At 36.1% G+C, this 15603-nt stretch overlaps 1 protein-coding gene across 1 annotated transcript; it reads right to left on the bottom strand.

The window, feature by feature from the left end:
• Positions 1 to 8214: 8214 nt before the first annotated feature.
• LOC133298572 (protein DETOXIFICATION 49-like) lies at positions 8215 to 9855 on the bottom strand. Its single transcript, XM_061497894.1, has one exon. It carries the CDS (start codon positions 9853 to 9855, stop codon positions 8215 to 8217), a length of 1641 nt encoding a protein of 546 aa, XP_061353878.1.
• Positions 9856 to 15603: the final 5748 nt, after the last annotated feature.

The following is a 15603-nucleotide window of genomic DNA, read 5'->3' as shown; positions in this document are numbered from 1 at the left end:
GAGGATTTACTTGGCATTTTAAGATATTATTTTGATGCACATGGTAGTTGCTTATTTTGTATCATTGACTTAGTGTAAGAACATTGCTCTTGTATGTAATAGTTATATTTATCTAGTTGTTGTAATCCTAAACGTATCATTGAAAGATCTTATGTATGTAAATGTTGATGTATGTGATGGAAGAACTTTAGGCCTATTTAGATATTGTGGATGTTTAATTATAATGGATGATAAATGGGACATTGTGTATGAAAGGGTAATGACAGGAATTATTAATGTGAGACAGAAATGTAATTTGAGTAAAGAGACATAATATGAATTGATGAGTATTGTTGGTTGTAAGTGCACCAAGGTATGTTGATCCTTTGGATGCCACCCTTTTGGTCTATTAGGTATCCTTTTTGAGTATTAGAACACACTTGCATAAAGTGGGAAAAAGTTGTAAAAGCAAAGGAGACTATGCTGAATTTTCTAGAAAAATAGTATGATTTTACACTAACTTTGAGAGACCAAAATCTCTCCACAGTGATCCAAATAAGGCGTAACATACCTTGTTTTGAAGCTTAGGATGTCCCCTATATTATTATAAAATTTAATGTCATTTGGAGTTGTAGAAACTTTCCAGTCATCATTTGAATGCAGACTTTTTCTATCCGCACTGAAGTTGACAACACGAGTTTATGTTTTTAAAAAATTCACATCTCTCTCATTTCTTACCCAAATTAGGCTTAGGATATATCACATTGAAGCTTGAGGTGTCTACTAAAAGATATTAAAATTAGGGAGAGAATAGATAAGTAAAATGGCTGCAGTTCTAAAAGTAGGGAATGATGTTAGTGAACCGATTGTGCAGTTTTTACTGTTTTAAGAAATTAACTTACGGCGAGCGTATATGGAGCTATAGAACTCTAATTGAGGCGTGTGATACCTTGTTGAAAATCTAGAAGATTCTAGTTTAACATATCAAAAGATCAGAATTTATAGACATATAATTCATCTGCAGTTTTGTTAAAACTGGGTGTACCTCAACTAGGTAAAATGTCAAATTGTGTATTTTTACTTTGTTGATTTATGGGAACCACCTAGCAAACTTAAAAAAGACGTTGTATGATGTTAAGTGTGTGCATGAAAACCATTCTATTTTCTAGCTCTATTTCTGAAAAGAAACAATTCTTTTCTATTTCTCTGCCATGGAATAATTTGTGAGAAAAAATGTGTTTGATAATATGTCTTATTTTTATTCCGAGAATGAGAACTGCGTTTGATAACATAACAAATAACAGAATAAAAAATTATCACTATTAAGCATAAATTTTTTTCGGATCATCACTTTCTTTTTCATATGGTGTGGTGGCGGCGACTGTGGTGGTTGTAGTAGTGGCGGTGGTAGCGATGGCATCATGGTGGTGGTGGTGGTAGTGAAGGCATGGTGGTGGTGGTGGCGGTAGTAGCTGCGGTGATGGTGGTGGTGATGGTAGTGATAATGGTGGTGAAAGTGATGGTAGTGATGGTGGTGATGATGGTGATGGTGGTGATGATGGTGATGGTGGCGGTGACGTAGAGGTGGTGGTGGTGACAGTAGTCGCCGTAGCGATGGTGGTCATAATAGTGGCGATAGTGGTGGTGGTGGTGGTGATGGTGATGACATGGTGGCGGTGGCAGTGGCAATGGCGTGATAATGGTAGTGGTGGCAGCGGCTGTAAGAACCCGCACCGTTAATTAAGAAAGTTAATTAATTAATTATGTGAAATTAAGAAATAATTTCATAATTGACCCTAATAATTATGAGGTGGCTTAAATAATTATGGTAAGTGATTAATAACGCTGAAAGTCGCTTTTCTGACGAAAAGTGCAGATACCGGTTCTGCTCCTCGGTATAAATGTGTTCTGATGAAGTATCTGAAAAATTATAATAAGTATGAGAATATTCCTAGAATAATATATATGACTGGTAAAACAAGTTTCAGGTTGAAATAATGAGAACCGGTGCCAGAACTGATATTGGCTATGTAAAAGCGCGTACCGGAAAGGTGCTGCGAAAAATAAAATAAAAATATGACAAATCTTAAAAAAATGGGTAGGTTCAAAATCCTAAATTTGGGATTAAAATACTAAGCGTAGCTATTAGCGCTAATACAGTGCGATTAAAACTTAAGTGGTTGTATATAGATAAGGGCACATGATCCTAGGTTATTTGGTGCCTCCTTCGTGAATATTTTTTGAACTTCAGCTGCTGCCCTCTCCTTGCCACCTTATCCTCTCTTCATTTGTGAGCCAAGGAGCCATCTTTCTTCATGAAACCTTTACCTAAATACCATTATTGAGTGAGAGTTGGTCTTGTGAGGGTGTTGAGTGCTTCATTTTCTGAGTTTGGCCTATGTGTTGGAAGTGCGAGGGCTGAGTTCTTTGGTAGGAGTGGTGGGAACCATTTCCTTGAGTGTAGATGCTCCAAGAAGCAACCTTTGTGAAGAAATGAGCCATCTTGAAGCTCATTTTCGTGCACTTGGTAGTCAGCACTTTGGGAGCTGCATAGTGAGCTCCAAGAGCCTCCCTTGTTCTGTTTTGAGAGCCTTAGGTATGTCCCTAACCTTGATCATGAGTTTTCTTTGTTTAAAGGTTGAGTCTGGGCATGTTAATGAGTTAAACAAGTAACCAACCTGTATATGAACCTAGAAGAGAATAAAAATGCATGCTTGGACGTAGTAATGGGTTAAAAACCAAACCTTGGAAGTGATATCTCGCGAAATGCAGAAACTGCATTCTGTCGCGAAATATCCGGATATGATATCCAGATATTGATATCCGGATATGGGATTTTGTGATATCCGAATATAGATATCCGGATATGATATCCGGATATGGGATATCCGGATATGTCCCCGACATATATCCGGATATTCTGGGAATTTCGGAACAGTAACGGTACTGTTCATACAGAATGCTATCTTGGTTAGTGAACCCATGATTGGCTTATGTGGACTTCTTTAATAATTAATCTAAGTCAGAATCAAGGTGATTAAGGGCTTATGACTTTGTGAGAAGCCTAAAGACATCAAACGTAAAGGAGAGGCGTTGTCTTTATGTCATATGCTTGTAGAGTATGAATTTTGATATGATCGTTGGTCTAAAACAGATTGTGATCTTGCTGTTTGTGGACTGTGAGCTTATGTGGACTCTTGGCTTGGATAGTTAGCTTGCAAGGTAAGCTTTCGTGTCCTCGGTTTAGCCATTGTTTGTTCCACCATGTCCCATGGAGGGATGGTTATATGCATGATGTGTTTTCATGTACTATTTTGCTATTGAGCTGTTAAGTGCAATTGCTTTATGATATGTATGTGGTGTTTCGGCTAGACAGGAAGCCATGGGGTGGTCCTGTGGGCGGGTACAGCATGGACGTGTATTGTGTGGGTAATAGACGTATTCCTGCATTTCTCTAGCCAGTAGATTATTTATAACACACATGACATGATTATCTGTTGCGTTGCACTGTTTTGGAACTTATATTGCACATGTAAGTGAGCTTGGGGTGGAAGATCCTTGAGGACCCCTTGTCTTACTGAGATTTCTTTTTAGAGATCTCACCCTACGTTTGGGGCGCTTATTTCAGGTTCAGGTAACCCAGGGGTTGAGACCTCTAGCAGCAGGAGGCCGGAGCTTAGCTGATATATCTAATTATGCTGATTGTGTTTGGATGCTAGATTATGTTTGTTGCTTTATGTCATTAGCTTTACTTTTTGGATTTTTTTATGATGTTATTGTTGAGACTCTGTTGGGTTTGTTGTCTTATTTGGTGAGCATGAGGATTGTCCATGCCACATTGACTTGACTTTATGCTTTTAGATTTGAGTTGTATTAACGTATCAGGATATTGTTCGGACTATGTGTTGTAGATCCGTGACTTAGATACTCACTTATTTATTTATGAGGTTAGTCAGTGCATCTAGTTGTACTTGCAATTTACATACAATCAATGTTTTTATGAAAATGATTAAGTAATCAACTTGGCTAATTATAATGACGTCATAATTGAAAAGAAAAAGATTTTCCGCATATTTAATTAAGCATGGCTTAATACGATGACATGTTAACAAACCGGGTATACACGGGGTGTTACAGCGGCAATGGTGGTAAAGATGGCATAATGGCAATGGCGGCAGCGATAGTGGTGGTGGTGGTGACGGCAGTGGCTACGACGATGGTGATGATGATGACATGGTGGTGGCAGTAGCATGATAATGGTAGTGGTGGCGGCGGTAGTGATGGTAATGGTAATGGCGGTTGCAGCGATGGTGGTGGTGGTGGTGACAATAGTGTCTGCGGCGATGGTGATGGAGATGACATGGTGGCGGCGATGTAGTAGTGGCGGTGGTGGTGGCGGCGGCGACGATGGCGGTACTAGTGGTGGCGTGGTGGTGGTGGTGGTGATAGCAGTGGCTACGATAATGGTAGTGGTGGTTGGTGATGGTGATAGTGATAATGGTGATGACGATGATGGTAGTGGTGGTGGTGGCGGTATGACAATGGTAGCGTTGGTGGTGTCGGGATAGTGGTGGCAGTGGTGATGATGGTAGTGGTGGAGAGTAATTGAGAGAGATAAGTGTTTCTCATTTTGTGCCCAGGAACAAAAAAGCAGAATTTTTTTTATTTTTTTTCTGTTCCCCAGCACAAAAATTAAACCGGTTAATCCCGGGAACAAAAAAATAAACCGATTTTACCAAACGTGTTTTCTATACATTTATGTTCCCGGGAGCAAAAATTAAAAAAAAAAAAAATTTGATTCTGGGAAGGTTGTCATACACACCCTAAGCAATAATACTTATGATTCCACAATAGTTTGAGTTACAATCACATTTTTTGAAAAATGTTGAATATGGACGTTTTATAAACGTAAGGATTTTGTGAAAGGTATTAAAAAGAAAAAGTTTTACTATAAAATTTAAAAAACTGTTGTGATTGTAACTGCGCTTAATATCATAATTGATATAACATTATTGGTCACGAACATGGTGTTACATTAAACACCCTCTTATAGATCATTTACGAAATCAATTTAAAATATAAAATACTAAATATAAGAAAAAAAATTAAAAATAAATATAATGATAGCTACCTGCTACAAATAAAGAAAATATCTAAAAATAAAAGTAATTATATATAATTAAATAATTTAAAACATATCTCAGATCTTCGATCTCAAATGGTCAATTTATTGCTTTCCTTTTCTTGCCTATCACATTACAATCAAATATGTTGTTTCATTTGGACATGGATTTGGTAGTAATTTATTAGATTTTAAATTGATTTTTTTTTTTAGCATGCAAGTCATGCTTAATGGCCCATGATACTCTTTGACTCAAAACTTTTTGAATTTATCCGTTAATTGATTGGATCATGTGCAATAAATTACGAGCTTAACAATCATGCAATTAATTTTTTTTTCCAAAAACTTTGAAATTAATTCTTTACACGTTCTCCAATTAAACGTGAGTCCTAACATTTGTTCCCCCAATCAAAACCCAAACAAATTATATACTTGTCCTTTAACATAAGCTCCGTAGAAAAGGAATTTTGAGGAATTGTTGCAGAATAAGCATCAAATATTTCTTATCAACTTCATTTTCATTTTGGTAAAATAGGAAAGGTGTAAAAAAGGAGAAACATTGATTCCAAAAATTCCCAGACTGCACGTTGATTTCCAACAAAAAGTAGTGTCATCCTTATTATCACTGTCAATTAATAATGAAAGCAACAAAGCTAAGCAAAGATGGTGAAGATTTTGTCCCCCACCCCCTAAAAAAAGGAAAAAACAAAGTCTTACAGCTGACTCTTCATCAGAATTTGTTGCACCCATTAAATCAATTTGCAACTTGAGCTGCAACTTGCAATACTCTTTTCACTTTGAAAATCTGAATCTGCATAAATTCCTCTGCTTATCTGCACAAAAGTGCCCATCCCATTTTGTGCTAAACAAATGGTTTTTATATTTTTTATATTTTTGCATCTTATTCTATTTAACAGTAAAAGACCACATCATGTCCACCAAAAGTTTGGATAGTGTCAAGATCAGAATCACCAAACAGGAATTGTTTTAATTTAACCACTGATATTAAGTTTAAGTGTCTAAGAATGCAATTGTGTTAAAACTTGATAGAAAAAATTTTACTGGCCATGTAATTCTATTCGGCTGAAATGGAACTTGTCAAATAATCGATGTATTAATGAAAAATAATAAAATAAAAAAACCATTACGCACAAATTCACACAAAAGGCACAAGAACGACTAAGGTAGGACAGTAGACTACGTCAGGTCACTTAAGAAGCCGGCGTTCGGCAAAGGCAACCCAATTTTATGCCTTAAATACTCTGCCAAGTGTTGTCATGCCCGTGTGCTTGACTTGAAATTCAAGTTCTAACCATTTTTATACTCAGAAAAACAATCTTCAATCTCCTAATGCATGGGTGAGACTACTACGTTGTACTTGCTAACTTCATCACAAAATTTCTACCACTTGAGCATTAAAACATAGATTCGGGCATATCCTTCATTTAATGTGGTCCTTGAACTAATATAAACTCAAAATATATCAATTGGTCAAACTCTACCCCATGAGTGATCTTGTGATCTGAATTGTTAGTGATTCCACGCTTTGTTATGATCCCCTTCTTATTTTTGGAAAACAAGATTCGATAGTTGAGATCTTTTTAAGTACAATGCCAAAGGGAAAGGTCTTTTATTTTATTTTATTTTGTTTTTCATCCCTTTATATAAGTAGAAGGAGAGGGTAAGTGTTGAATTAACAAAACTAGTAAGTTTTCAAGTTTTGGTCAAAGTGAGGATCATGAACTCAATAGTTGAGAGTGTAACTAGTGTAACTGTTGAGATATATAAAATCATTAATGTAGCCTCATCAACAGCTTAAGTTTTTGGGTTAAATTAGTTCTTTACATGGTATCAGAGCCTCGGTGTACTGGATTCGATCCTCACCGCTCTCCACTTTCTTTCTAGTGAAATTTCTTTCTTCGCACAGGTAAGTGGGTCTGTGCATCGTCCACTCTTCAAGCCCAATGAGCTCTCGTGTGAGGGGGCATGTTGATATATATAAAATCATTAATGTAACATCACCAAAAAGTTTTTTGGGTTGAATTGATTTTTTACATGGTATCAGAGCCTCAGTCTACCGGATTCGATCCTCAGCGCCCTCCACTTTCTTTCCTGTACATCGTCCACCCTTCAAGCCCAATAGGCTCTCGTGTGAGGGGACGTGTTAAGATATATAAAATCATTAATATAGCTTCACCCAACAGCTTAAGCTTTTGGGTTGAATTAGTTCTTTACAGTAACAACAGCAGTCTCAATCTCCAATCCAAAATTAAAATGAAAACTGATGGTTACTTTGGAACAGTTTCAAATTATTGCCTAATCAAATTCGGAAAATAACTCATAGTTCATGGCTGTGCAATGACAGGACCAAACATCTTTGTTTAGTAGCAATAAACCAGAAATATCAATGGTGTGAATATTGAGACAAACAAAGACAGCTAGTAACTTCAGTTTCAATTTATGTGGTGTGAGACAATGCATTGTTTTATGTCCACTTACATATATAAAGTTACACCAACGTGCAATTGATGCCCAAAATTAGTGGCGGGCTGGCTCCTATGCATAAATAGAAGCTCTTAAGTCAATAAGTTTAATTCCTTCTCATATTGATATTTCTCTCTCTTTTCTATTATTCTCATAATTTGTCAAAATAGAAACGAACATGAACAAGGGGAAAGAGGACAAAACATGATTGTGTTGAGATGGAAAATAAAGAAACTAACAAGTCAGTAAAAAGTAGAATTATGAAATGAGTGTCTCTTGTGTATAAAGCTGAAAAAAAAATAACAAAAACAAAAGAGTACATTACAGAAATAATGGTTATTCCTACTTGGCACCACGTTTTCCTACTACTTCCCATGACATTCACTGCTCTACAAAATGCAATTGAATTTCACTGGAAATAGAGGAAGTAGTCCTCAGAGAGGGCAAGCCCCATGTGAATTTTCCCAACCCAACCTTGTCATCTAATAAAAATCGTAAGATAAAAAAGTTATCCTCTGTCTCTACCTGCTACTCCCCTATACAGTTAAAGACAAATTCCTTAAATATTTTATCATTCTCTCTCTCTCTTTCTCTGTCTCTTTTTTGGTTTTTTCTTTTAAGGAGATTAATTAAACCCAGGACTGTTCATCTTCATCTGAGTCTGCTGATGAGAAAGAATCTTCCTTGCTTTCAGGTTTGGGTGGCTTCTCTGCATCATCAACCTCTTGGTTGTCATCAACAACACATGTTCCTGTTAGTTTCTTGGCTCTTTGAGCCTCAAATTCCCAATCTGTTCTGCTCAGGACCACCAACATGGTCACTGCACATGAACCCTGAGCAGCAAGTAGGCCAAGCCACAAACCTTGAAAATCATAACCAGTGAAAAAAGCTAGCCAAATGGACACAGGCATTCCCACAAGGTAGAAGCATACCAAGTTGATATTAGCACCAACTTTAGGCCTTGCAGTGCCTCTTAGCACCCCACAACCTGTTGTTTGTGGACAGTTCCCAAGCTCACAAAGGCCTATTATAGGTAACACCATAGATGTCAAGGTTATAATCTCTTTGTCCTTTGTGAACATGCAAGCCCATATGTTCCTAACCATTAGAGCAAAAACCAGTGCTGAGAAACCTGATATGAAGCTGCAAGAGAGTCCCACAATAGCTGAAAGCCTTGCCTTTGAGGGCTTTTGTGCACCTAGCTTGTTGCCAACTCTTGTGGACACACTGAAGCTCAATGATGATGGGAAAATGTAAAGCAAAGAAGTGGTTTGGATCAAAATGCCCATGGAAGCCACTGTTGCTCTGGGGTTTATCAACAACCCACAAAGCAAAATCATGATCTCATACCACCACCATTCAAGGCACACAGAAATGCAGGTTGGAATGGCCAAATTGAGAAGGGACTTCCATTGTGTGAAGCACTCAGAAGAGAAACCTCCCCATGTTTTCTTGTGAGTGCCAGAGAAAATTATGTAGAGGATCAAAGAAGCTACAAGGCTGAAGTTAGTCCACACCCCACTGAGAGCAACACCTTTGATTCCTAGATTAAGATGAGAAACAAGAAAGTAGTTAATGGGTATGTGAAGAAAAATTGACAAGGTAGCACAAAGGGTTAGAGGCAGGGTAATGGATTGGCTTCTAAGGTAAATTCTTAATGGGTGTAATAAGGATTGTGCTATGAGGTCAGGAATGGAATATAGAAGATATGATTGTGCTTGTGTGGCTATGGCCTCATCTTGGCCACAGAAGAGAAGGATTTGCTTCATGTGAAGCCAAAGAAGTGATATTGGGATGGATGTTAAGAGGAGCAAAAGAATGGTTCTTTGCAAGCAGAGACCAAGAAGGGTGAATCTTTTGGCACCAAAGGCTTGTCCACAAATTGGTTCCATTCCCACTGCAAGGCCTGAGAGTATTGAATAGCCAGTGATGTTTGCAAAACCTATTGCAAGTGAACCACCAGCTAAGGCTAGCTCCCCAAGGTGACCAAGGAAGAGCATAGAGAACATTGACCGGCAATATAGGAGGAGACCAGTGAGTATCATGGGAAAAGCTATTTTGGATATGGAAATCACTTCCTTGAAGGCTTCAGAAAGATCGGTTTTCTGTGGTTTTTCCTTTTCTTGATTTGGTGATGCTATGCTTTTTTGGTCTTTGGTGATCAATGGGTTGGTGAGAAGGTTGGGTTGCTCTGAGTCCTTGATTGAAATTGGGAAATCAGGACTTGAATTGCATTTGCAGGTGAAGTCATGAGAACTTAGCTGACACATAGTTTCTCTCCTCTGTGTCTTTATAAAGGAGAAAAAAAAATGATTTTGAAGAGACTTGAAACAAAAAGTGATATAGAGAGAGAGAGATTTGAGGAATGAAGTGAAGGGGGTTTGTGAAGTGGTTGTATGAGGGGTTTTTATAGACTTATTTGAGGGCTTTTGGGGGGAGAAAGGGCTTTGAATACGCTGACTCAGAGGCACTTTTAGAAGACAAATTCTATATCTATTTATTATAATAGATAAAATTATTTCTTATACACATACAAATATGTGGGATTCATATGAGGTTACGTGAAGAGAAGAGGGGAAAAAAAAAATATGCATCCCACACACTTTTATGTATATGTAGAAAATAAAATTTTCTCCTATAATACGAGAGACATTAAATCCCTAAAAATATAACACATACGTAATCATAGATGATATTACACTAAAATTTAAATAATGTATTATCAACTATTGAGAATGTTTCTCTACGAGTGTATGTGTACTTTTGCTTTTGGAAGGGCTAAAACGTCCAAGCAGTGACCGGCCTAAAAATTATATATATATAGATAATGAAGAGGTGCAATATCCACTTTGGAATTTGTAAGAGTAAGATTTAGAGGTCTAAAATTTGTTAGTTATTTTTTTTTGTTCTTTGGAGGCTCAAGTCCAATCAAGTATAATTTGACCATTCTAACTTATACAGAGAGTAAAAGACATAAAGAGAGAGGATCATCCAAAAGTGATACTATAGACAAGAGTCAGAGAGTTTCTGTAGTATTAAGGGCCAGGATTTACACAAAGACAAAGGTTTCCTTGGACGTTTATACAAGGACATATTTTTGTAAGCTATCGAAAAGCCAAAAGGTCCATTAGAATTGATCAATGTTTTCCCCTTGATATATAAGGTACTCTATATCACTATTATGAATTTAATATATTACTTAAGCCAACCCAAAATTGTCTACTTTCATATAGCTTGGTAGCTTGGGACAAAGCCACTTAAAGAGTTTGTTCAACCAAGTAGTTTGTGATGTAACCCGAGATTGTCTTTTGTTGTTTCATAATTCACCCTGAGATTAACCCCCCCGAACCAACCCTTTTGAGTCTTGTCTTAAACACTCTCCTTGCCTTGTCTCCACAAAATTACAAAAGGGTATATGGTGATAGGTTATTGAAGTTAGTAGGGGATCAGTGAAATTTCTTTTAGTTTAAAACATTGACAGTGTGATTGGTTAGGTGATTCCTCACAATTTTTTTAAATTCCTGTGTCAAAGGTTGCTAAGTTTAAAATTTGGATAAATACTCTCCTAAAGTAATAACTCAAAGGGTTATGCAAGTTTAAGCATGTTTGTTTGCATATATATGGTAAAAGAAACAAAATGTGTACAGAACTTATGAGAGTGAAAATTTTGGATTTCTAATTATTCAACACTGTCATTATATTAAATAATCGTAAAATTCTAAGTACTGAGTAGCTATGATATCGAGGTTTTTATGTGTCTGATGCAATAATTTGGTAAAACTCTGATAGTGAGGCTAAAATAACAACTTTGGTTAAATGTATATATCAAGAGAGTGATGTTATTTCAGCTCTCAAGGGTGAAAACCACACCAAAATACACTATCATTGAAATTTTTTGCTTAAGAGTATCATTGTTGATTAGGTGTAGGAATTCAGCTGAATATTCAAAAGACCACCATAAAGTGGATCAGTATTGTATATGAAAAGGTGAACATAGAAAGGGCCTTGCTCTGGCTTTACCTTTGATGACGAAAATTTTGAGGCATGTGGTGAGAAACTGCCAATAGACATGTTTGCCATTATTAGGTATAGACTATGGTTAGCAAGACTGAAGAGTCTTTGAATTTGAACATGTTCTGTTTGGTGACAGAGAGAACTAGGGAGGGACACACGTGGGTTTTGGCATTTGTTTCACAATTTACATTTTCTGAATTGAATGAGATCGTCCAAACTCCAAAGAGAATATCTTCATGAATTTAAGTGTAGCACATTGTTTTTATCAATGGATAAGGGACAATTCAGTTCAATTGGTCAAGGGGTTCGGCTGATTCTACCAATCAGGAAAGTCCAATTGCTTGAATCAATTTCCAACATGGAAAAAAAAATTTATTGTTTTTCACTCTCATTATATCTTATCTTTACAAAACTATTTGGTCATGCTTTATGCAAATATGCAATATTTTGAGATATAATTATTGCACATAATTTCTCAAACAGTAATATAATCCTATATATTTTGTGTTTTTATTTATAAAAAAATTATGTTTTCTATTATAAAAAAATTATGTTTTCTATTATAAAAAAAAATTACGCAAATCCTAACAGATTCATTGCCCGATTCATTAACTCAGATGTTTTCTGATGTCATTTCTTATACTTTTTTAGCTTTTATTTTTAGGTCGTATTTATTAATTAATTATTATTCTTAATAAATTAGAAGTGTTAGATTGACGAAAATCAACGGTGATTAGGTTGTTAGTAAAGGTAGTAAACTTTTTTAGTGGTAAGTATATCATGTCCCTTTATTTTTTGTGAAAAAATAAAGAGATTAATGTTTCTTATATTATAGGAGATAATTTTATTTCATACACACATATAAAAATATGTAGGGTCCACATGCGGGCATGAGAGAGGAGAGAGAGAAAAAAAACAGGTCCCACATATTTTTTATGTATTTGTAGGAGATAATTTTATCTCTTATAATATAAGAAACATTAATTCCAAATATGAAAAACATATTCATTTGATGTACTAGAACCTACACCTACACAGTCAAATAAGGGAAGAGCAGAATCGTTTCAAGAACGATCACACAACCGAGTAGGAGCCCCAATGTACACAGTCAAATGTTTGGAATTTGATAGCACAATGTTATGAATGATGCAGAAATTTTTTGGCAAAATGACGGTATGGGAATCAGAAAATTGAGAGTATTTTTTGAAGTCCTTGGTCACCAGAAATGCACTGGTTCGACGCCAGTGAACTGACGTGTCCGATGGTTTGAAAATAACGAAAAAATGAAATTGGTAGGGACGAAATAGTGCAACAGTCAGAAGATAAATACTGAGACATTTTTGGAATTTTCAAATAAAAGAGGGGGATAAAAAAATAAAAAATAATTTAATAAAAATTTATTTTATCAGATGAGCAGCTGTGCACACATTTGTGCATCTTTCATCCGGTTCATTTCCTCTATTTCAAATTTCTTATTCATCATCCATAGATTATCACAAAATTAACATAAACTACTTTCTCATCTTTTGTATTTTATATTAATAACATTGGATAAGTTATATTTACAAATTGTTTGTTTTCAAATTTTACAAATTATGTTATGTATACCCGAAAATATATTTCTATCCGAATCTACTCCCAATAGTACATATAATATAGTTTGTAAAAATTTATACACAAAAAATTTATAAACAAAAAATTTTAAAATCTAACTCTCCCCCAATAACATATATCTTTTCATTCAAAAGCTAGCTCCGTTGTATTACAAGAATTAAGTTCATGATCAAAAGTTTGCATACAGTCACTTGAGCTATAACTCTGGTCATTTACCTAGCTTTCAATTGAAGGTTGGGAACCAAGTTCAAATTGTCTTCCCTTAGGGAGCAAATACTAGCATCCTTGAGGAAAAATGCTGCACGCATATTAAACATATATGACTCTCAATTTGTATAAAGTTGTAAAAATGTAGAATAATATAACACGTGTCAAAAAAAAATTGTATGAATAAATAAAATTTTATTGTTGCCAAATAAATAATGGTCACAGTTCAACACAGTAGGTGGAATAGTCTTTTTTAGGCCAAGTTTTATCAACCATTAAAAAGTATGGGCAGAAGCCCACAGAACAGAGCCTTTTTGATTATTGACTGTACCATATTCAAAATTTGGTCACAAGAAAACAATAAAACCAGAATAAAGAAAATGCATTGGTCGTATTAAGTTCACAAAAGAGTTACATTGCTGATAAAGAATCATTTATATATCTTACTTAATCTGACCCCACAAGTAAGAATGTTTGAGTTTCCATACTGCTTTTGTTAGTTGAAATACCTTGCCCATGGATTCTAGTGTAACCATCTTCGTGGCAGTTATTTGGCCACATTATGTTCCTCTTTTTTAATTTATTTTTTTTCTTTCTTTGGTCTTTGGTGTAAAAATTCGTCATCTGATCTAGAAAAGCATGCTTTCGGTGCAACCCCTTTTGAAGATTTGGAAAAGTTCCTGATTCATGAGGAAGCAAAGATAGGATTTTAGCTTCAAAGTTTGAAGAACACTACCGCAGTTGAGGACCAGGAATAACAATGATACCATGCAGAAGAAGCATCGGAACCATTGGCAGCAAATCTAATTGGGGTATACAGAAAGTTCAATGTCCTAATAGTACAAACCAAGATTTTATTATTAGGTATTGAAAGACAAAAAAAAATTCGATGCATGCACCATGTGCCTTCTAATTAGTTGTTAGTGAATAAGCTGAAGCGCATGCATTTCTAATGTGTGTTATGGACCTATATAAGGTTCTTATGCCTAAAAAGCTCAATAAATGGGAAACACATGACAGCTATGCAATGGTACAATTGAGCTCGTGGATTACAAGGTCCAAAGCTTGAATACCCCTAGACAAACTCTATAAACATGAGGTAAAGACTACATGTAAAAAGGATCTCTCTCTTACTATTATGCTATTACTGTACACATACCACCTCATTGGCTAACGTCGGTATAGTTGTGTACAGTGATCTACCTCAAGCTATCTAATTCATAGATATCTAGAAAGAGAACTTGATCCTATATCAATCTACTAGCCCTTGGCTAGACACTTATGTTACTTAGACAGAACATTGGCGTCGTTTGTGGGGAAAAGCCCACGATCAACATGGTCAACACCAGGGCCAGCAAAACAGGCTCGGCTCGGCAGGCTCATTTTTTGGCGGGTTGATAGTGGGGAGGGATGAGCCGAGGCAGGTCAAAGTAAAACATTGGGCCTGCGGGGCGAGTTTTTTAGCCCACTTGCAAAAGTAGGGCGAGGCGGAGTGGGCAGCCCACTTTGCAACCTCTAGTCAACACCAGAAGTAGTCATCAATTGTCGCCACTGCCAACACCTAGATTGCTGCAGGCGTCAAATCCAGTGTTGCAGGAGCAACCGGCTGGTCAAGCGAACCTGAACAACAAGCTGGCAATAGATTATGATGTGGTCCATGTAAGTGAAGATGTGTCGGAGTCAGCATCCACCCCTGCGATGAATCAAGATACGCAATCAAACAGGATGCAAATCATACCAGCATAGAACGTGGATCAAAACATAGATCAATGAGTAACTCAAATATAACACCTCAAAGATTTGAAATACATATTTATAATTAAAACGAGGATTAAGGGGTAGAATTAATGAAAATCCTAAGTCAAGGATCAAAATATGTAAGAAGGGTAAAACGATAAATTAACAAATATGTAACCCTAAACTGTAAAATTATAAAATAAGGCCTCAAATGATAAAAGTAGCCCTGGAAATGGATTCAGAATGGAAAATTGAGTGGTTCGGCAAATTTCTAGAAAATTGATGAATAATATTTTTAACTGATGAAAATATTGTGGTAGAGTTGCATCGAAAAACATGTCAAGTGAGATTAGTGCTCTAGGATTGAAAATATGTTAGAAAAGGTACTTAGGACCAACTGTTAACATTACATATGGCATTAAGTGCAGTTACAATCACAACAATTG

Source organism: Gastrolobium bilobum, unplaced genomic scaffold (genome assembly GCF_033153095.1).
Source record: "Gastrolobium bilobum isolate Gb01-03AN ecotype WA unplaced genomic scaffold, APGP_CSIRO_Gbil_v1 utg49561, whole genome shotgun sequence".
Taxonomy (NCBI): Eukaryota; Viridiplantae; Streptophyta; class Magnoliopsida; order Fabales; family Fabaceae; genus Gastrolobium; species Gastrolobium bilobum.
This window is presented reverse-complemented; position numbering and strand designations above follow the sequence as displayed.